At 43.1% G+C, this 23,839-nt stretch overlaps 1 protein-coding gene across 3 annotated transcripts in view; it reads left to right on the top strand.

Annotated features, from left to right (window-relative positions):
* jarid2b (jumonji and AT-rich interaction domain containing 2b) overlaps window positions 1-23,839 on the top strand; it is a 346,573-nt gene that overhangs the window by 198,388 nt on the left and 124,346 nt on the right. Inside the window, exon 1 of one of the 3 annotated variants that reach the window (XM_015973765.3) lies at window positions 13,526-13,753. The exons of the other annotated variants lie outside the window; for them this stretch is intronic. Within the exon in view, the coding sequence (XP_015829251.3) occupies window positions 13,709-13,753 (45 nt within the window). The 5' untranslated portion in view covers window positions 13,526-13,708. Of the gene's footprint in view, window positions 1-13,525; window positions 13,754-23,839 lie in introns of those variants that run through there. 3 annotated transcript variants of the gene reach the window in all.

Genomic DNA, 23,839 nt, shown 5'->3' with positions numbered 1-23,839 from the left:
ATGATTTTCAAAAAGAACAAGTAAAAAACTGTTTCTCTGTAAACCAGGCCTACTAGAGATTCTATTAGAGATTATCATGTTTCCGGTTTTGCCTTCTTGATCTTATTTTCTCTTCTTGCAGTTTGTAAATCAGTCCATATCTCCCCAGCTGACTGAAGTTGTACGAATGGCTGGAACAGGTTTTATCATCCGAGTTTTATGTTTGTGACTAAATGTGCCTATAACAGGAGCAGGAGTAATCAAATTTAAAAGGCAAAGTGGAGATTAACCATGAGATGACTGCGACATTCATTCATTAGTTATCCCAACCCTCTTCATCCTGTTCAGGGTCATGTGGGGGTGGGGCTTGAATCCAGTCCCAGCTGTCACTGGGCAGTAGGCCGTGCACGCCGAGGGCAGATTGCTAGTCCACTGAAAGAGAAAGAGAAATAAAAACACTGGAAATACTTCATCAGACACATTCAGATCCGCTCCCACCCTACAGCCCCACCCTGATGGTTCTCATACGGGTTGTTTGGGCTTAAACCTGAACTCAGGTTCTGAGTTGTGCTGTTACAAAGTCAAGTTTACCCATCTGTGTGCGTTTTCTTAAAACCAGGACTTTTGTGGGTCAAATTCCTGTTTGTTCACAGTTGCCAGGTGAGTGTGGGAAGATCTGCTTCTTTAGTGGGACACAGCAACGGCCTCGGGGGTGAAATTACAAGACAACACTGATCCTCTGGCAGTTTTGCATTTAACTTCCAGATGGGTGAACCCAGAGCACGGTTAGGAGCGTGGCCCGAGGACAATGTCACCCAGGAGCCTGAGGGAGCCGGCATTCGTTCCGTTTGTCCCCTTAAGCCCAGGAAGTGGGTTATTCAACAAGTGAATGGAGTCAGAAGGACACGCTGCTGAAAGGTGTTGACGTTTCGAGTCTGACTTGAGTTTTGATCGTGCGATCGTCTCCTTTTTGGTGTTTGACTAACCTGATGTGGATGCACACAGCTGGTGCATGTTTGGCTGCAGCTGGGGATTTCTTATGCTGAAGGTGTCCAATTATGCATGGTGGTAGGGTGGGGACTCTCAAAGTCCCTTTAGATAGGGAGGGGTGTGTGTGTGTGTGTGTGTGTGTGTGTGTGTGTGTGTGTGTGTGTGTGTGTGTGTGTGTGTGTGTGTGTGTGTGTGTGTGTGTGTGTGTGTGTGTGTTGGAGGGACAGGTGAAAAATAAATTGTGTTTGTGATCCCAGAGAGTCCCCGAACACTGCAGAGTGCGAGGTGGGTGTGGGGAAGGTTGACCTCAATTTAATGAGCTCTTATGAGATTCAGGTTTTAGCCGGAGTCGTTTAAAACCACTACAACCCTCGGTCGGTCCGCCGTCGCCGACTAAGAGGCACCAAAAATACATTTTGTGAACTCAACCCCTTTATTTCTGCATGTAAACACAAAATTGAAGTAACATCAGGTCAAAATTCTGTGAAATCAGAGGCAACAGATTAAAAAATTAGTAAAACTTTGCCAGTGTAACAAATCTGGGATTACATTTTTAACTGATCCCTCATTTGGAGTAAACAAATTAGGATGGGCAACAATGGGAATAAAAAGTCCTTTTAAACAGTAGAAACCTTCAGGGGGACCAGAACCAGGATGGGGGTTCCTTCTGGAGCTTCTGGTGTTCCAGGAAATTTCTGGGAAGAAGGAAAGTGAGAGGGAACATAGGCTGGCTAAAGCTTGGTTTATGCTTGACGCATTCACTTTCCGCGCGGCTCGCGGATTGAACGCGCTTCACAACTCGCAGCGTTTATGGTTCGTGCGGCTCGTCTCTGCGGTGAGCCGATATTCTCCCAAACTGTAGGGGGCAGCATGGAGCTCTACAGCATGCATCCAACACTACACCATAGTAGAAGTAAAAATTACTGTTTACAATATGGCATTTCAGCATTTTTAACAGTGTCCTTGTCTTTTCCGACAGTGCGAGCTATTTCTCTCCAAGAATTATTAACAACATGTTGATCACGGTGATCTCTGAGAGCTGAATCATACAAATGTCTGTATTTACCAACCTCTGCCATACTAGTTCTTGCCGGTCCGCCATGTTTTTCCGCGTCCGTCTGTCCGCGTGGTTAGAAATTTTCCGAGGTGCGCGTTGCGGAAATCTTGGGCCGTGCGGAGAAGTGGTGGAGGGGCGTGGTTGTTAAAATGACGCAAAATGACGCAACTTTTCCGCGCGGAGCCGTGCGGACCTCGCGGACGCGTCAAGCATAAACCAACCTTCAGTCCTCTCAACCATTGTCTCCAGACAGAATCGGCCTTGTCAAGATTTTGCTAAGAGGTCAGATTCCATGAGTGTTTTGGCAGGAAGTGATGTCACTGATCAGCTCCAAAAGACGTCCACAAACATTAATAACGTTAAAAATGGTATTTTATCAATCTACATGATGTGATTTAAGCATTTTCTGTGGGACCGGGAAAGCGGTGGGTGACGTAATGATGTCAGTGATCAGAAGAAGCACCTTTTTTACAGATTTCTGGAGGAGACTGCAAAGAGACCACATTCGTAAAAGTTACGTCAGCGCGTTGACACTGAAGATTTTGAATGGTCCGAACAAACGTGTGGTCTGGTCCCGTAGTTCAAAAACATACACTTTTCAGGGAAAATGGGTTTGTATTGCCAAAGGAAACGTTAAATAAAAGCAAAAATACCAACGGATAAACGGAGACCCTCGGCAGCTCTTGAATTTGGTGAAATGGGGCAAAATAAAAATGAAATAATTTTATCAAACAAAGCAGCAACAATTTGAATCAATTCATGGATTTATTTACAGAAGAACTAAGGAAATAAACAGACTAATTCCACATGAATACAAACAGAAACAGCTGCCAACTATGTAAACACATTTAAACACATATAGGAAATGTTGTGCCTCATTTTGGCAGTCTGACATTGGTTTTATGTTGTTTCACATTCTTTACAAAACAAAGACAACATGGTGTTTTATTAATAAATTACAGTTATAAAGGAAACATTTAGGCTGTAAGAATTTAACAAAACTTATGTGTGACTATCGAGTGGGTTTGCCGTAGTGTGACATCATTGGCAGGCGCAGGACGCCGAGCCAATCTGGCAGCCTGAGCAGATCCGGTACCTACGCCGGGATTGGTGAAACGGAGACATGAGCATAGCAGGAAGTTCCAAAGGTGGAAACAAGCTTTTATGAGAGAAACGACCATTTCTTCCATCTCTTCTACAAAAACAAAATGTGCATTGAGCCTCAAAAACCCACAGACGCCTTAAATGAAGATAACACGGTTATTAAAGTTCCATGTCTCTGTCTATGTGAACTAGGTTATGTTAAACTGTGACTTCTCTTTATTTTCTTCATTTTATTTAGACAAAAAGGGAATAAAAAACGATTCAAGTGTAGGTACTGAACAGGTAAAGGGTTACTATAGCTCCAAAAGGACTTTGTTGAGCTTTTTGTCTTCATGACACTTTTATAGGAAATTTTATGTGAGATTAAATTATCCTTGAGGACCTTTGTGCAGATAAAAAACAAGGGATGTCCTCGAGTCAAATGTCCTCAAAAGATCTTTTAGTTGTGTTTTATAGAGGAGAATGCTCATTTCTGTTGTTTTTTCCTTTATTATGGACATAACTTCCTGTATGTACTAACCCTTATATTCAATAGTTTTGAATGTTCAAAAGTTCTGTTTTAACAGCAACTGACCTCAATTACTTTAGAATTATTTGATAATTTTTTTAATCATTAAAAATGACTAGTATTTAAATTTTGGATAAAACCATGTACTTATAATCAAAGTTTTTCCATTTAAACAGAGTTAAGAAGCTTGGGCTACAACTAGTTTTTCTTGTCTGTTTATATGTAAACATCACGCATGTTTAAGTCTTTTTAAGGTTACAAGGAACCACTTCAGCTGCTCAGAAGAGCCACGTGGGGCTCCAGAGCCTCGATTTGCATACCCCTGGGCTGGGACAGGAGAGGCCAGGAAAGAGACTTACACAGAAGGACCACTTGTCTTTTCTATGGAAGACAAACAGAGAAAATACTGGTAAATAACCATGTAAAGGAAGCGAAACTAAAGGGATGAGCCACGATCACCTGAGCTAACTGTATCAGAAAGGAAAGTTTTAGTCTAGACAAGGTTTGTGCCTCACGGATGGAAACTGAAGGCTGCCTTTCTTTCTACTTTAGAGCCTTTATAGTCTGAGAAGCGACTGCTCTTTTGGGAACTGTTAAGCTGAAACTAGAGCCGTCGGAGCTTTAAAGGTTAGGAGTAAATATTTTAATTTAGTTCTATGGAGACAAATGATGCTAAAAAGACCTCTTCTCCTGCAAGATGAAGTTTGGATAGAAGTAGCTTTTTGCTGGTAAGTCGAGTTTTACGTTCATTTATCAGGTTACTAGTAAGGCATGATGTGCCGAGGTAACTTTTATTAACCCAAACTGATTTTGTTTGCATGGTTCTGGTTACCAGAAGCTGAAAATGGTCATATTTAATCTTGTGACTCAAATCTGCTTCAGACGCTTCCCTAAAACCTGCACGTTTGTGGACTTCCTCTTCTGTATGGAGTATTTTTTTAAATGATTATTTTTACTAATGTGGCAGTGACTAATTCTTGGCAGTTCTAGGAAATGAGTGGGTTCATATAAACATAGATTGGTTTATTTAGTAGATTTTTGTGCCATTACAAGAAAAGGACCAAATTACCAAAGCAGAAGCTGTACGGTGATGTTGTTCATTGTCTTTCTCAGGTGATTCGCTCATTTTGTCTATTTTTACAATAAAAAAAGGGAAAATTTAGATTATTATTTATTTTCACTTTGTTTCACATGAACTCATGATTGACTTTAAAGTTATAACTAAAAAAGTATGTTTACAGATCCATTAGATTGAGTGATGTCGTTCTGCTTCATTGAGTCTTTATTGTACTTCAAACTTATAAAAATATTCATGAGCTTAGATTTTACGTCATTCTGCAGCTCTGAAATGAGACATTAACTTAAAATGTGTCCTTCACTCATATTTTTAATACATATACTAGTATGAATGAATGCCACAGTCGTACTCTGTGGAAAAAAAGCTCTGGTGCACCTGTGTCAGCATGGAGAATTCAGCCAGAGGAGAAAGTAGCTTCAGACGGCAGGATCTGGAGTTTGTTTCCTGATATTTGGACATCTCGTCTCTGACTGGCTAACGGCAACGCAACTCACTGACTCTGTTTGCTCTGCAATGTTGATGTTTTATCTCCAAAAATAACACAAGCCTGGAGGAGTTCTGCTATGTGGTGGAGTTGCTAATGCTAACAGTTAGCTTCTACCAGCCAATATATTCTCTGCTGGAAGAGGAGACCATTTTCACGTTCAGACCGCAAGTTATACTCAGGGTGACCGATCATTTTCGAAAATGATAAGTAAAAAATGGTTTCTCAGTGAAGGACCGCTCTAAAAGCCAGGATTGAGCAAAACCCAGAGAACCAACTCAAGCCAAAGGAAGTTCCAAGCTGCCACAGATGATTAAAACAAAAGGTGCCATGGTCCAATGTGTTCTGTTCTTTGTTTCCTTTATTTTTTTAGCAGATGTGATCACAAAAGCTCGATGTTTGCCTTTCATTCACAGGAATCTCCTCTGGGTTTACTTCAACAATGTGTACAATATTTAACCATTCAATCTTTCAACATTAATTTGGGATTTGCCCGTCCGTCCCGTACACCCCCCCCCCCCCCCCCCCCACACACACACACACACACAACCCAAATCCCCACTTCTTGGCTATCGGACATCAATCTAGCAAGCACCGTCTGCTAAGCCTCACTGGGCAATTAACCACATTGAGAGTGAAAGCTTTAATCAGTCCCTGGCCTTCTCCCTCTCCCTCCCTCTCTCTATCTCTCTCTCTCTCTCACACACACACACACACACACACACACACACACACACACACACACACACACCTCAATTGGTGCAAATTATTCTGCCATTTCTGTAGTCCAAACAGCACTTTTTAGAACAGCTGTTCCTTTAAAGAAACACTCAAACACACGCTGCCAAAAACACAATCTGTCCTCTTGTGCTTTTACTCAAATGTCTAAATTATTCAAAAATGAAAACAGATCAGTCAGCAGAATCCTTGTTTTGTTTTTCACCAACAGTTTAAACCTCCTGTCGCCCATCTTCTGACGTGCGTGCGTCAACAGCTCGTTGGAGCTGAAGTTATAAAGTTAGTTCATAAAATCTTCGTTCGAAAACAGAACATTTTCAGGAAATTTGTAAAACAAAAAAAATTTTTTGATGGTCTGCACGAAATCAAGCGATGCTGGGGGATTCTTTAAAAAGTGGTGATCATGTCAAACTGGATCGATAAGCTAACGGCTAGTCCAAACGGGGTCAATTCCACAACAGATAAATGCTGCCTTGACTCAAGTTCTCATAGTGATTAATGCTAATTTAGAAATCTTCACATTACGTCACCTTAGGATGAGATTATTTAGAATTCCATAAATATTCACAATTACTGGAGTTTTCACTTGGATGCGTAAGCGGCGCTTGACGAACTGTGTGTGTTTCAGACTCAACACCGGGGTTGGGCAAGTTACTTCAAAACTGTAATGCATTATTTATTACTTGTTACCCTCATTTTAAAGTAATTAATTACATTACAAGATTACTGATTTTAAAAAGTAAGGCATTACACTCCTTTTGCATTACTCTAAGTCACTTTTAACAAAACAACTTCAGTATGAATTTGGTAATCTGACACCCAGTGAACTCATGACACATCCGGTGGAAGGTGATGTGGTATCTGAGCTAGTGTTGCTGTTTAAAACAGTTCTTTAGAATGATTGTTTATTAAATAAAAGCAACAACAAACTGTACTCTTAGCACGCTGTCATCTTATATTAACCGAGCAGGGAGTGAGGTGGTGGGGGCTCCAAGCCGATTTAAACTTGGTTTATGCTTGACGCATTCACTTTCCGTGCGGTGATGCAGCTCGCGGATGGAACGCACTTCACAACTCGCAGCTTTTTATGGTTTGTGCGGCTTGTCTCTGCGGTGAGCCAATATTCTCCCAAACTGTAGGGGGCAGCATGGAGCTCTACGTCATGCACCCAACACTACACCATAGTAGAAGTAGAAATGACTGTTTTCAACATGGCATTTCAGCATTTTTAACAGCGTTCTCGTCTTTTCCGACAGTGCGAGCTATTTCTCTCCAAGAATTATTAACAACATGTTGATCACGGTGATCTCTGAGAGCTGAAGCATACAAATGTCTGTATTTACGAACCTCTGCCATACTAGTTCTTGCCGGTCCGCCATGTTTTTCCGCGTCCGTCCGTCCGCGTGGTTAGAAATTTTCCGAAGTGCGCGTTGCAGAAATTCTGGGCCGTGCGGAGGCGCGGTGGAGGGGGCGTGGTTGTTAAAATGACGCAACTTTTCCGCGCGGAGCTGTGCGGACCTCGCGGACGCGTCAAGCATAAACCAACCTTAAATCGGGCATTAGCCTTCGTCCCCAAATGCCTTGATACGGCCCTGGATGTGGGACTGACTTTTGAGGGTGATCTGATTCTATCTCATGTATAAATATTAAATGCTTTTCACAGGTAAAAATGTCTATTGGGGATAAATCTACCTATTTTTTTTCTTTTCAAGTACTTTTGTTTTGTTTTCTTGATTTCATTTGAATAATTTCCTGTCCTTTCTCTCTCTAACCTTCCTGCATGCTGCATCTTTTCTCAGTCTTCCAGAAAAACAGTTTCCTAGACTTCCTACTTTCTAACTAATCAGCCAAAGGGATCTTCACATGCGCTGCGCTCCAGCAGCAATGAGTTGAAATCACCGGGGTACAGATTATGAACTCAGCTGAGGCAAAGCATGTCAGAAAAGTACAGAAAGTACCAGAGAACATGCGCCGATATGAACAATAGCAAGTGAATTATTTTGTTTTAGTGGAGTGATTTTGTGAATGTTACAGCGGCCGCGTGCAGGACGCAGCTGGAGTATTTGAGCCGTTACCGCTGCGTCCTCTCTGCCCGCAAAGCTGAGTCCATAAATGACGTAATATACGCAGATACTGGATCTTTTTTCGGGCTTCCCGCAATTTGAATTTTTAAGAAACGCATCTTGATTCTGGGTTTAAAAATGCATTGTAATTACAGCGTCACTGACAATTGTACCCATGGACATAATTTGGGGGGGGGGGGGGGGGGGACAGGGGTGACATGCCCCCTCCCACTTTTTCCAAAGTCAAGTTTTGACCCCTGCACTTTTTACCATCCAAAAACAATATTACGCTATATTAAATTGACACTGGTTGAGCTTGACACTGGTTGGTTTGTGTTGAAGCCTGTTTCCCATTAGAACATACTGCAAAGATACCCCCCCCCCCGTGTCCCCCCCACTTCTTAAGTGAAAATTACGTCCTTGATTGTACCGAGTAAATATTACAATTTTGTTTCTCTGTAATGCCTTACATTACCACATTACAGCAAAAAGCGATGCATTAAAGTAACTAATTACTTTTGTACCGCGTTACTCCCAACACAGCTCAACACGGCAGTGTTCCTCATCTGGACGATTACAACGCCACACCTTTTTTCAGCAGCTCACATGATAACAAGAATGGAGAAAGATGACAGCATGAATCTCAAAAAGCCTGTTCTGTTTACCTCAGCTACGGGAGAGTTTCACAGGAAATGATCAACTTTTTTCACCAGATAAGCAACTAGAAATCTGTAAGTGGGTACGTTTCTGGATGTTTTACACTGCTTCGTGTTTCTCTTCCTGTCTGGCTCCATCTGAACTGCAGAGTTTGAAGTGACAAGGAAGCATAGCGGATAAAAAAAGGTGATTCAAAGCGTGAGCATTGAGTTCTACGCTTCTGAGATGCTTCAAAACGCCACGCTTCGGGCCGGAAACGCACCTATCCACAATAAAACTGGATTATTGCTTTGTACTACGTTTCTTGACGTTACCCGACACTTATGCATCCGGCACACTTGGTTTCCTTTGTTTTCCAATAAGTGTTTGACCCTGGGATCACAGATGAACACTTTCTGGAAGCTAAGAATTAACTTTTCTCCAAACTGAGGTCGATCAAAGAGCTACCTACAACAAGTGAGATAGAGGCGGTTCAGGACCTCTCCAGTGAGCACCAGTTTAAAACATTTCGATATTCCTTCCATCCTCGCTGACTCCTCTGTTTGTGTACAGCGTGGGCTAAATGTGAGCCATGTGGGGTGCTCCTGCAGAACACAGGCCTAATTCTGCAGCCTGTCTCATTGATTCATGTGGGTCTAAATGTCAGCACCAGCAGAGCAGAAGCCCCCGATGAACTCCCTAAGAGAGCAGGGTGATGGGAGCTAAAGGCACGGTGTTCAGCAGCCTCATCAGCTCGTCTCTGACTCTGCAAAAGGACAAGACATCACTGGTTAGGGACAAAAATATATTCCTGTGATGTAAATGACAAGATTCGCTTGAAAATTACACTTTTCTACTATGCAGGATTTCATTTACAATGATATGTTGTCAATAGGAATTCTGTGATGTTCTGTGTTTCTTGCATTAATAAAAATTATGTAAAAGGAAAGTCATGGATGGGATTTTTGACCTGTGAACTATTGATTTGACATTTTTGCTCATGCATTCATTGGTAAGTTAGTGGGGGAGTAGAGGGAGGTGGAGTGTACGGTCGGTAAAGACGCCTCTCCCTTGCCCTGCCTCCAACATGCCTCCATCTAAGGCCCTGTCCACACGTAGCCGGGGATCTGCCAAAACGTAGATATTTTTCTACGTTTTGGCCTGTCATCCACACAAAAACGGATCTTTTTAAAAACTCCGGCCAAAGTGAAGATCTGCGTTTTCTCCGTTTTGGGCGTCTGCGTGTGGACAGACAAAACCGGAGTTTTAAGGTCCGCAACGTCACTTTCCGCGACAAAAAAATGCTGACATCACGTGTGCGACCTGTGTTTACACTAGCCGACAGCATGGAAGCCCTCAGAGCTGCGCTCGCTTTATCAATTGTCCAAGCGCTTTCTGCTTGTTTTTTTTTGCAAGCGGAATTACTGCTCCTTGCGGAAGACCACAGACGAAGGACGAGGTTAAGAACGGGGGAAGTACTGCCGCCTACAGGTCTGGCATGTCCTTAACAACGTATTTATCTGGGTACGTGTGGACAGAGTTTTTTTTTAAACAAGGTGGTGTGGATGCAAGTTTTTGGAGGGGCGGATATTCGTTTTTTTTAAAAACCCGGCTACGTGTGGACTAGGCCTAAAAAGGCTAGGTTATCCAGAGTTATCTCTGTAGTTATGCTGCTATAGGCTTAGACTGCTGGAGGATACACTGACCACTTTTCACACTCTACTACTTTCTTCTACAATCTGCTCTTTAACTGTATTATTTTCTGCAATTTCAGCTGTTAACTTTATTTTTTATCTAAGTGTTTTTCTCCCCAGAAGAAGCTACAACAATGTTCTGCTGAGCTGTGGTGGCCTCATGGAGGGGGCCATCGTCTAGCACACTGCTGCTAACCACTTAAACATTCTCCCTCTCCTGATAATAACTTTTTGCTTGCCTTGACGTTGGATGTGCTACTACTAGTTTACTTGTTTAATTATAGATTCACTAGGATAAATACAATAAAGTTTATTTCTCACCAAATAGAATATGTACTAAGAAATCACAATGTAACCATGGACACATTGCTTGGTGTGTGTGTGTGTGTGTGTGTGTATGCGCACATGTGTGCGTGTGTGTGTGTGTGTGTGCGTGCGTGTGTGTGCGCTCTGTCTTCTCGATCCCCAGTGAGTCGTGGAGGATGGCTGCTTATACTGAGCCATGATCCTCTGGAGGTTTCTTCCAGTTAAAAGGGAGTTTTCCTCTCCACTGTCGCTATATGCTTGCTTAGTATGAGGATTGCTGTACAGTCACTGACACTAGTCAGTGACTTGATGCAATTTGCTGGGTTCCTTATATAGGTAACATTATTTCTGATTGGCTTAATGAACTGACCTGAATTGGAATGTTTATTATGTGAAGTGCCTTGAGACGACTCTTGTCGTGATTTGGCGCTACATAAATAAAATTGAATTGAATTAAGTTCTGCGCTTTTATTGTGGACTGACTTATGCTGAATCTACATCACATCCAGAAGAAGAATGGATATCTTCTTGCGACATGAATGAGGATGAAATCAGCATGATTAATGCAGGATGAAGGTAATCATCAGGATCATCTTTTTGGGTCATTTACTCCTGATTTCATCACAGGTTTCCTTTTATAAAGTAATGATCTGATCATTTGTTAATTTTTTAAACATTGATTTATTCGTGGATGTAAGAAATTGTTTTTTTTTCTGATGATAAATAGCCCAACCTTACATTCTTACAAAGTTTGGCATCAGTGTTTGCTTATATTTAACTTTGATTTTTTTTTAAATACTAAAAAATTAACAGCGAAAACTTCTACATAAGACATAAAATATCTTCACTTTCTGAGATGTTTTTAGCAATAGAACCCAAAGGGGGACACCTACTGGTGCCCCGGTGTATGGGTGTATACAAATCCGGGGGCGGCATCTTTTCGAAAATGCTTTATAAGGTCAATTACATCACAGCAAAGCAAAAAGGCGGCCCGCATTCAAAGGATACTCAAAATGATTTCTAAAATGTGTCTATTGCTATGAAATGATCATCAAGCTGGTTCTTTCTCATGCTTTGTCTCCCTATGAAAAAAAAAACTTGTTTGAACTAGTACAACATTAACCCTATAAATATCGGGTATGCGGCTTTAAAGGTGAAATGTGTAGAATGAAGTAAGAGTGACATCCCGTGGTCAAATTTGGGTACTGCAGCCCATTTTTCTAAACAAAAACTCACTCCATGGCATTCCGTGTATTTCACAGCTGTTGCCTTTTACGGATCAGCCCAGAAGATTCTAGACACAAGGTGAGGGGAATGAAGGACAAATTTTTTTGTGTTCAAAAGTCTCTGAAATACATGAAAACAATGCAAACACAATAGTAAATATTCATTCGGGAGCCCAAGTCACGCCCATCTACTTCCAGACCATGGGTCATCGGAAGAGCAAAAAAATTAATGCAAGTCAATGGGACTAAAAATTCTATTTTCTAATTCCGCTTGTTTTGTGCCACGGATTTCACATATGATGTCCGTGAATTTTAGACACATTTTGATACCAAAAACGCAATTATTTTCGAACGAGGGGGAGTGATGATTTAGGTTTTGTGTGAAAATAAGTCCAGGACTACAAATGCGCATCACGAAAGTGACGTCATCAAACCACACATGGAGAAAACTGAGGGAAAATGGCTGTAAGTTCAGCAAACTTCCCACAGGAGGCAAGAACCGCCATAAATCTGGCCATGTGGTAAGTAGCAGCTACGCTAGGGGAGAGCAGATTCTGTGGTGATGTCACATTCTGGTTTGTAGTCATACTAATTACGAACTTTTACAAGCTAATAAATCTCAAAGTACAGGACTGGCGTGGTCGAAACCCACATCATTACTTTTCATTTAAAGTGCAGTGCAACATACGTGTAACCATGGACGTAATTTTCACTTTAGAAGTGTGTGTGTGTGTGTGTGTGGGGGGGGGGGGCACGGGGGGTATCTTTACAGTATGCTCTAATGGGAAACAGGCTTCAACACAAACGGTTGTTTTCTGCTTGGTCCTAGAGTTCAACCAGTGTCAATTTAATATAGCATAATATTGTTTTTGGATGGTAAAAAGTGCAGGGGTCAAAACTTGACTTTGGAAAAAGTGGGGGCATGTCCCCCCTGTCCCCCCCAAAAAATTACGTCCATGCGTGTAACAACAAAATAGCTCTTTTAGCCCAGTTGACTTGCATTCATTTTTTTAATTTTTTTTCATTCTTCCGGGGACCCATGACCCGACCGGAAGGGGAGGAGACTTAGGCTCCCTATAGACTGTTTTGTGATTACTTCACTGTATAAGTCTTACATATTGCTCCTTTGACCTGATTGATGAATTTACCCCTGCCTGTGTGGTGTGGCAGAGCCTGGCCCTCTGGGGGCTGTCTCACGGGGAGTTTGAAGTTACCGCTGCCTTCTGGAGGACGTGATAGGCTAAGGCCTGGAAGAAAGGGGCTGCTCTCAGTCGGCGGAGCAGTGCCGCTGGAGAGCTCTCTCGACGACCGCAAGCTCCAGCTTTAGGGACAACGTGACGCCTAAGCGTTTTATTTTTTTATGTTTATTTATTGATCCCCGCCACCCCCACCCACAGCCGTCGCACGGTCAGCCTCAGAACAAGATGTGACTCGTGAAAACGGCAGCCTCCGCTGTATTCATGTGCGTAAAAAGAGCCCGGGGAGAGTGCGCAGAGACGGACAAGACGCCGAGCTGTGTTCGAGCGAATGGAACTTATTGTTGTGCAGTTGTTGTGGCTATGAGCGAGTTTGGGTCCAGTTTGTGTCTGCTCGCCGCCGCGGAGCCTTGAATCGTGGGATTTATTCATCCGATCGGGGTTTTTTTTTTGTAAAGGGGGAACACCGAGCGAGCCAGCGAGGATTCTGCACAACCAGCGAAGCTTTTCCCCCTTCCTCCAGAGAGAGCCGGGGATTTAAAGAGTCAGGTTTGGTGGAGCCCAGCAGAGGCACGAGCGAAAGAAAAGAAGAAATCCATGTGGCCATTCTCTTTATTATAGCCAAACATTTGTGTGTGTGGATTGAATAATGAGCAAAGAAAGACCTAAGAGGAATATCATCCAAAAGAAATACGTAAGTAGTGCTTTATTCAAGTTTGCCTTGATGTAAACGCTTAAACTTTTGGTTCGTGGAGGTTAACATCTGCTAGTTTGTCCATAATTTCGTTCAACTGTTTTCACGGCTTTAAGTTTTAAACGTTTCCTTGAGGTGTTTTACATAAATTGGTGTTTGTGTTCCAGCGGTTCTTCGACATCAGCGTTTAAGCTATTTCGAACTGCTTGGCAGGGATCGTCTAGCTCGTTTGTGTCGTTAAACCCCCCGTGATGGAGGGGACGAAGAGTGTGTGTCGGTTATGGAAATAAACAATTCGGGGTTGAGCTGTTTGAGGGAGACTGCTGCCAGAAAACGAAGCTTTTTGTTTGCTTCTTGCTATCCGTGAAGACGAGCCTGTCGGCCATAGCTGTGTCCCAGCTTCGTCTCACGCTGAGCGTTTCTTCTCGTGTTTTTTTTTCATCTTTAAATTAAAACATGACTCTGTGTCGGGGAAGAATCGATTTTTATCAATTTAGGCTTCAATAAACTGAAAAATGAGACAAACACACCGAGAGTTGGTGTTTTCGGGGGGATGTTGCTAGCTTGTTTTCGCCGTGGGGTTAAACCGACACGCTCTCGCGGAGGCTCTTTAATTTTCTCGGGCAGGAAAAGAGGCTCGTGCGGTTGTTTTCTCAGCACCTTTAAACGCTTATTTATCGTTTTTCTCGAAGCCCACAACGGCTTCGAGCTGTAAAACGCGGCCATGCTGGCAGGTGACCTCTGTAGAGGAGTGGATGTTTTGCGGCAGGCTGCTCGCTGAGGCTCAACTCCATTTTTTTGCGATACTACCACTACGAGCAGCAGGAGAGGGGGCTTAGCTAGCCGTCCTTTTGGGTCGCATCCATCAGCCACCCGGACTTGCCCCAAACGGCCCGGTCCTCGGCCCGGGCGTGTGTGAACAACGTGTTCCTTAAACGTCCCGGGCTTTAAAAATAAAAACCCATAAAGGCTTGTGTGTTCAGTCGCATTGCAGAGGCTTATGTGCGAAGAAGCGACCATTTTCTTTTCTGGTGAGTTTTCACAGCAAGGAGGCTGTGGATACAGGCTTTAAATCAGAATTTTATTTTTGATATTTTAAAATAGAATGGGGTGAACACACGAGGCATGGCTTTAGCACACTTTTAACTCTAGTCCTTCATGAATGGGTGCTTTAAAGTTAGTTGCACTTCTTTTGATGTGCGGATTCGTTGTTGTTGTGGATTATTGCCTCCAAAATAAAACATTTGTTGTGTTTTTAGCTTTTGAGTCTAAAGTCAGCAGAGCAAACATACTCGACACATAACGCCACGTGGGGAAAGCTCTGAAAACTCCCCACAGCTCATTTGGTTTCATAATTCTTCAAAAGAAAACTCCTGATTTAAATATATTCTTGTTCAAATGAGCAACAGGTTTTGAATTTATTTTTTTATGGAGAAAATCTTTGAGCTGCTGATGTCTCACCCTTTTGTTTGTAGCTCTTTGAACAACCTCAGTTTGGGGAAACAAAGATTAGCCATGGCCAAATTGGGGGCCAGTCTCCAAATTACTTTACTGTCTCAAAACTTTCATTGACATTCATCCCAGTAGTCATTTATAAACCTTCACGTCATATGTTTCACATTATATGACTGTTGGCAAATAATTGTGTTATTGTTTGAAGCAAAAAACTAGCTTTCCTGTGGCTTTTTAAGTCACAGTTGCAATTTAAACCAGATTTATACTTCTCCATCAGCTCCGCGAGGGAGAGACGCATTGTCATTTTACTTTAGGACTTCTCCATCACCTGGGGAGTGTTGCAAAGCAATTCCCCTCCAGGAACAAAAGAGGGTGTAGCGTTAATCTGGGGTACCCTGCCACCATTACGCTTATGTATCCGGCCCACAATAGTGTACATACTATTGTATTTTAGGGATGCACAATATTTCTGCATCAATATTGGTATTGTCAGATGTTAGTCATTTTTTAACATATCGGTCCGATAAATAAAACAATATTAACAATTGATATTTTACCATCTTGTTTCCATTTGAGTGTATGTGTGTGGGTGGGGTGGGGGTGATGTGTATTTGTTTAGTCATGTGACAGTGATTGTAATCGTCTTAGAAATGTAAATGTGTGTGGTGTTTATACACCATAAAGTCAATTCAGCTTTAATAATTTTCATCCTATACAAAATCTGAAGCATTAATGTCAGAATATCGGTATCTGCAAATATCGTTATCGGCCATAACGGTGATATTAATATCAGTATCGGCCCAAAAATTCATATCGGTGCACCACTAGTGTTTTTATTGTTTTAATGTATTTCAGAGATTTTTGAACACAAATTTGTCCCTCATTCTCCACCTCTTCATGCGGTCGCCACCTCTAAACTCACGTTTATCGTCTTTTCAGTCCACAAATAAAACGCCGGCCGAGTATCTTTGGTACTCCTTCAGTCACGAGGGAATATATATGAACTTTTTCCCACGATGCACTCTTCAGTCGGTTCAGTGTCTGCTGCTAAATAGCTTTGTTTTAAACGAGGTAATGGTGCTGCTGTTGGCTAATTTAAAGGAAACAACTTCCTGACCAATCATAAGCTTGCAGTCTCCGTCACTTTCGACAAATGGACATGTCTCGTCTCTCTCCGTGAGCCCGTCGGAGAATCCCTGTGCCGACGCATAATGGTGTTGCGTGTCTACGTACCGACGCAGACAGAGGAGTATAAATTAGGCTTGTTTGACACATTTTGCAACATTGTTACTTGCTGTTAGCTCTTCCAGCCACAGTTTGGACAAACTGGCTCACTTTTTAACTCATTCACTGCCATTGACGACGAAAGTCGTCATTTTAGATCCAACCGTTCACTGCCAATGACGAAGTCGTCATTTGCATTTTTTACTGTTTGAGCATCGGAACGAGCCCCCGCGCTGAGAGAACAAACATCTCAGCCCTGAAGCCGATCTTCATCCGCATACGTCACAGATCACATGATCAGGAAGCAACACATCCATGTGTTTGGAGATCGTTTTGGGTCATTCCTGTAAAAAAAAAAAAGTGAGGCGTGAACCGGAAAAGCGTCTGCCGATCACAATTCGACAACGGATTATGAAAGAACGAATAACGTTCGAAACACGCGGCTTCTTCCTGATGTAAGAGGTGAGTCTCCTCTTTGTTTTGGTTGTTTTGGCATCGACATCATGTTGGCGCGCAACGTTCTGTAACTCTTAAAAAACAGTAAAAACGGTGAGAAACGCTGGCAGCGAAGGCCGTTAGTGATCAAGAAATGGCTGGCAGTGAATGAGTTAATTAAAGTTAGCACTGGTGTCTTGTTAAAATGTTAGAAAACATAGATTTATCTTCTAATATCCCAAAAAAAAACATGACGGCGTGAAACAAAAAACGTAGAGAAGCTAGTTTTTTGCTTCAGATAACTACCGAATCATATGCTAACAGTCATTTAATGTGAAGGTTTCTGGTCTGAGCTGTTGTGGTACTTTAAATATTATAAAACCAATTCAGCAATGTCGTAACCAGCTCCCTTTTTAAATGAAAAGCAAACCCATTTCACCAAACTGAGGTTGTTCAAAGAGCTATCAACAACAAGTAAGACGTTATTATTTCTATACAAACCAACCTTAAAAGATCTAAACTAAATCTGTTTGAATGAACTCTAGTGTCTTAAGAGCTTTTTTTTTTTAACTTTAACACATCTGCATGACCCCCTTATGGTCGACAGATGTTTTTTGTTTCCTTTCAGCACGTCGGTGTCAGTAACACAATGTGCTGATGTATCGGCCTTTATTGCAAAGCAGCACAAATGTGAGTTAAGTTAGAGGGGACAGACCTTTGAAGTTGCTGAAAAAAGAAGTGTAGCTGTTTCTTGATGGATTATATACCATGACGGGGTGTATTTGAGTAGTTTCGGTAACATTAGTTGTGTCTAACCATAGTTTCCTGTTGCTTGTTGGGGAAATAATGATTCATACGTTCACCCGGCGCTAGGCGAGCGGCATTATCTATCTTAAACTGGACGGCTTTTAAAACAGAAATTGTGCCATACAGCAGGAGGCATGTTTCTGTCATGTATGTACCACATCTGTCACGTGTTTTTGCCAGCTGTGGTCGATTCAGAATGTCTGACTCGGACCAAAATAAGCGCAAAACACTCGTTTTTACACGATCTCGGCTCCTCAAGACCCCCCTCCTCTTTAAAGGTTTAAGGGGGAGGTAAAGAATGATCACCCCTCCCCCTTTCTCCCTCCTCTGCCTCCCCCTAATTAGCGTAAGACAATTATACATGCTTGGCTTAACCATTTCCCCTGAAACACAAGTGTGGGTTATTACCCCTTAACCCCCACCTCGTGCTCCCAACTAACACTCGCCATTGGCAAATGGTATTAAAATTTATCAGACAATAAATGATTTAGGACCAGGGGAAATTGCCGTATAATAGAAAACAAGTAAAACCAGGCAGCTATGGTTTATTTTAAATTTTTTATGCCACATCAGTTGGTCTGGGACGGCGTTGCTGATGTCTCTGGTTCGTATTTTATTAAGAATGTAGACGACAATGATTCAGCAACGAGAACTAATGTGTGGCGAGCTGGCTTTCTAACAAAACATGACATAAATTGTGTGTGTGTGTGTGTGTGTGTGTGTGTGTGTGTGTGTGTGTGTGTGTGTGTGTGTGTGTGTGTGTGTGTGTGTGTGTGTGTGTGTGTGTGTGTGTGTGTGTGGCACAGCGGAGTAGAGTGGTGCTTGGTGCAACCAGGCCATTTTGTGCCGAGTCTGCTCTTCCTGTAGGCCCAAGCTGGGACCAGGCCTGTGATTCATAGTGTGTATGTTGGTGTGCACACGTGCGTGCGTGCTTGCACATGCGTGTGTGTGTGTGTGTGAGACAAGCACAGCTGCTGCAGGGGCCTTTACAAATGTAAAGAGGCTGTCAGTGTTTGTTTCATCAGGCGCTCAACTGATGAGGACCAAGTTGAAAATCCGTGGCACGGCGAGTGTGCACGTCGAGCTCGCACAAAAAGAGGAAACAAAAATGGAGAGCAGGGGTAGAATGGGAGAGTGCAAAGGCACAAACCTCCCCCCCTCTTCCTCCCCCTCTTGGGCCGTCCCAAACGAAACGCGGGCCTCATGTAGGACCCCGAATGGAGGGTCACGGGGTTGTTTTTTCACCGTGCTCGCGCCGCCGTGCGCTTCATTTAACCTTGTGTTTCAATGCAAATTCGCCTTTCATGAGCTCCCCTCTCCTCACGTGTGCAACATGGTGGGGTTCACTTTGCAACCCCTTTTGTCGCTATGGCTACCGGGGCAAAACGACGTGCACTGCGGCAGAAGCAACGATTTACCGCCTGTTTACTTTACAACATCCACCATGGCTGCGTTGACAAACGCGCTATGAGAGGAAATGTTTATCAGTTTTCCTGTAAATATAAACATGTAGAGTCAGGCGCTTACTTCTTGCACCTCATCAGCCTTACTTTCCTGCTGCGGGCCTCCTCACTCAGCGGTTTCTGCATTTTTTTCTCTCGTCATCAATCTCGTAAAAACGGTCATTCGCTCTGTTCAACCTTTACGCTGCAGTTCTCCACGATATGTCAGGCAGCACACACTCTTCTTAAGCAACACAAACTTTTTTTTTTTTGCTTCTTATCAGCTGCTGTAACTGAACTCAACACACACACGTTCATAGGCCTCACACACCTGCTGCCAGGAGGCGAGAAACTGATCGAAATTTGTGCAATGTACACACACGTCGGGCCATTTGTAAGAGTAATGGCGTAGAACGGCTTGTGACTTTCTTTGTAGGACAGAACACATGTTTGTGTGTAAACCTGTATAGGTGTGGATTGTAATTGCTCAGGCCGCTGAAACAAGTTGGGACCCAGAGAGGTTTGCGTGTCACGGACGTGGTTGTGTTTGTTCGCCTCACGCGAGTGATTGATGTCGTGCTGCACCCGCAGCTTTGGATGGAGGTGGGTGGTGGTGGTGGTGGGGGAACGAGACAGCTGGTCAGGCTCTGAAAGGCTGCGTGCGTGTATTTGTATGACCATGGACACACATGCTCACTCATCTGTGTGTGTGTGTGTGTTGGGGGGTGGGGGTGGTTGCCACCGCTTATCCGCCCAGGATCCCCGTGAAGCTGAATCAACACTTTATCTTTGTCCTGTTCGTTTAAAAACAAGAAGCTCTGTGAAGGATTTTTCAATTTCTATAAATAAAGTTTTAATTTCCTTTATTAGAAGAGAAGCATAAATATTCTGCAGTGTGAATTTCAACTCGAGCCGGGGTTTGAACGCTCAAGGAGGAGGCATTCGCCGAGCCTGCCGCGAGCTTTGGCTAGCATTAGTCGCTAATGACCATCACGGGCGTCTCTCTGACGACCTCTTGACCGATCTCCGCTCACCGTCTCCCCCGCTCTTCATCTTGGCTACATCAGTTTAATAAACACTCTTCAACATTTTCATCCCGTGGTCAATCCCATCCGATCCATTATTGTGACTCAGCCGCCTTTAGACATCCAGTGAATTAAGCCTCGGAGGATGAAGCAACAACGTCGGCCCAGTCCGGTATCGATCCCATCTCGCAACACACTCTCCTTTTCTGCTCACACTATCACGGTTCCACCGTCCAACGCCGCGTGAACACCTCGCCTTTTGGAGTACACTCACACAGTTTCCTGTTGGCCTGTTGTGATCTGACCGCTACCAAGTGCAGCAATCTTTGAATCGTTTCTTTTACGATGGCGCCCTTTGACCCTCAAATACGCAAGAACCCCTTTTTCAGGGTGAACATCTGGATACACAACACATTATGAGATGGTGACCTCTCCTGTTCACGAAACATTTGGCTGCTTACGAGGGAGGTCTTAATTCAGTCTGGCAGCCCCCCTCCCCCCTGCTCAGCCGGAGAGGCGATGGGTGACCACGCTCACAGCCTTGTGTCTCCTTTTTGGGGGAAAAAAAAAGGATTTCTCTCTTTAAATCTTGCATTTGCAGTAAGACGAGTAGTCACAAGCGTGTTAACAGCGTTTGGGTTTCTATTTTTGATGAGTGGACAGGAGCACGGCGTTCTGCTGCTGCAGAGATGTGGGAAGACGAAGCGGTTCAAAGTTGATTCCGTCAGCACGTGTGATTTCAGTCACTTTTCTTTTAATGTCCGACGTTTTTATCGTCTAAGAAATAGCTTATCCTTGCTGTAATCATTTTTAAAGGTTTCCTTAAGCAGTCCCGAGGGTATCCTTGGGCTTTTCCTGTAAATAAAAAAGTAGAACGCAAAAGGTATGAATTGATAAGTCAGTAAAGCATTATTGATTAACCCCCCGTTCTTTTTTCTCTCTTTCTATTGATTTTGTGCAATACGTGCTTCTTAAGCCTTTCCTCAGAGAAAAGCTGTCTGGGTGTGAAAGGTATTGTTCCCCCTGCTTTAACCTCGGCTTTTACAATCCTCCTGGCTGCGGGATTTCCTCCAGGCCTCGCAGCAGGGGGCTATCGTGCACGCTGCTCTGAAGGGAAGGGCGCCAGAGCTGGGACTGAATGTCTGGCTGGCCTCCTCTGGCCCCGGATCAAACATCTCAAGGCCTTAGGGGTGGGGAGTTAGCAGGCAGGTCTGGAATTCCCAACCTGTGATCGCCGAGGAAAACGAACCCAGGAAGAGATGATCAGCTTGATCGTCGGCCCAAGTGGTACGTCTGTAGTGGTTGCATTTAAGTGTTTAAACATGGACTGATGTTGGAGATTTGAGGTTTGTTTGTTTTTGAGAATGTGACTAGAGAAGGAGATAACGCTTGCCCTCTTCCAGTCACATCAGGCATCTGGAGCTGCTCTAGATTTTGTTTCTAAAGGTCAAAGTGCAAGAATGTGATGAGTTGGTGACCAAATTAACGTTGGCCATTAGAAATGGAGCCATTCTGGTTTTAACAGCCAACACCGACTTTGGCCAATTCAGATTTATCTGCTGTTGTTTGTAAAATCTTCCACATGGTTGGTCTGTTATCACTAGCATGCCCAGCAGAGTTCACTGTCCAGGAAAAGTGTTTTTTTCTTTTGGCCTCTTTGGCAATTCCCCAACAATAAACATCGTCTGATTTCACAAACCAGCTGCATCTCTAGTAATCAGATCTAATGATTAGTTTACAGCAGTAATATTCACCACTGTCATTATTTGTCATAATTGCCACACGACCCAAACTTAAAAGACTCAAAGGTACAAATTTAATGTGATTCCCAACAGAAAATTTGTGCATTTTCACAAAACTCTTGATTTTTAGCCCAGTGAGATTCTGACTTGCATTCTGACGTGTGTGTGTGTGTGTGTGTGTGTGTGTGTGCGTGTGCATTTGTGATTAAGGGACTCGTATCCCCACCTACCTACCAAGTTTAAATGGAAACCGATAAGTGACAGACGTTTTCTGAGCACATCATTTCGTGTGGCGCAAATGAAATTGGTCTTCCGACCATTTGAGTCAGAGAAAGTAAAAACGTCGAGGTGGATTTCTGAAATTTTTGTAATTAGTCACCAGAAGCTCGGTGACTTTCTTAACATGTGATGGTGGCGCATTTCCTGACAGTGAATGTTTTTATTCTGTCATTGTTGACAATAATTTTCGTTTTGCGTAAGCAGCCTCCTTGTTTGGTCACAGAAATCAAGAGTGGAATTTCATATTACTCATAACGCAAAGTCCCACATGGCACGCTTGTGTCTTCTTCTTCTTCTTGTTCCATAGCTGGAAAAGAAATGTGTCCATTTATTTTGTTGAATTTGCTCACAATAACCGAGCAAGCTAAACGTGTTAATGCATGTGTACAACTGTGAGCGAAACCATGGCAATAGTGAATGGTGTTGCATGCCAATATCACTGTCATTGTAATGACTGATCCAGGAGGCGTGCTAACTGTTTTTATGTTTGAATATTTAGTGATTGTTTATTACAAATTGATGTTACTTGGCGTTACTTAATCCATAATAAAAATTTAATTTTTGCGTAAATGCAAGCTTTCACTTTTGTGTCTACAGTGTTCCAAATCTAGACGCATAAATCCAAATTAGTAATTATATTCACTTTATTGATTTATTATTTTTATTTAAGCCATTGGGTCAATAAGTTTCGACTCAGCCACTATCAGGAGGTCTTGGGATGATCTACAAAAATTCAAAAACCCATTACCATTCGCATATTTAACCTTAACTTGGGTGTGTATTGGAAAGAATTTTGCAATCAATGTCACAATAAGTGGGAGACGATACGATATATCAAAATGATTTTTGCAAATTGGATGACGGGATTCATTTGGAAAACTCAGGCCAGGTGCTTCCAGGACACATCCAGTGTTATCGTGAGATCTCGTAGTCCCGTTAGAATGAAGGCAGTAAAAACCGCGGCCACCTAGCAGTCAGAGTTTGAATTGCAAGCATAGGAAATGTTTGTAAGTTCTTAAAAAAACAATTGATGCAGAGCTTTTATTTTTCGTCTCAGTATCATAACGCGCAATTTCGTGATAGCTTAGTGTATTTCCTAAATACCTCGCCGTAACTGTCACATAGACAAATGCAGTATCTCTAAAACTGTGAGGGGATGTATACCGTTTTTTCCAGACTATAAGGCACACGGACTATAAGGCATACTTTTTTTTCATAGTCTGGCCGGTCCTGTGACTTGTATACCAAAGTCACTTATATACCAAATTATGTAGGATGTACCGCGTTGCTGCGGGCCGGCTCCGGACCAGGAATGAGCTCCCCTGCTCCGCTGGGAATAAAAACACACAGCCATCACCTGCTGGAGCCTGTTGCGCGCCGTTTCGCACTAGATCCGGCCCAGGTTTCAGCTCCTCTGCCCCGCCATCACCTGCTGGAGCCTGTGGCGTGCTGCTGCGGGCCAGCTCCGGCTCAGGAATGAGCTCTCCCCGCCCGCTGGGAGTGTTTGAAACACCGCCATCCTCTGCTGGAGACCGTGGCGCACTGCTGCACCCGTGTTGTTTATTCTGTTATTGTTACCGGTACTTGTCTTGCAATGTGAAACGCTTGGTCTCAGATTTTGTAAGAAAAATAATAAAATTTCCCCCCAAAATGCGACTTATTGTCCAGTGCGACTTA

The sequence above is a fragment of the Nothobranchius furzeri genome, chromosome 19, assembly GCF_043380555.1.
Source record: "Nothobranchius furzeri strain GRZ-AD chromosome 19, NfurGRZ-RIMD1, whole genome shotgun sequence".
NCBI lineage: Eukaryota > Metazoa > Chordata > Actinopteri > Cyprinodontiformes > Nothobranchiidae > Nothobranchius > Nothobranchius furzeri.
The sequence above is the reverse complement of the archived record's forward strand: the minus strand, read 5'-3'. Positions and strand labels throughout refer to the sequence as shown.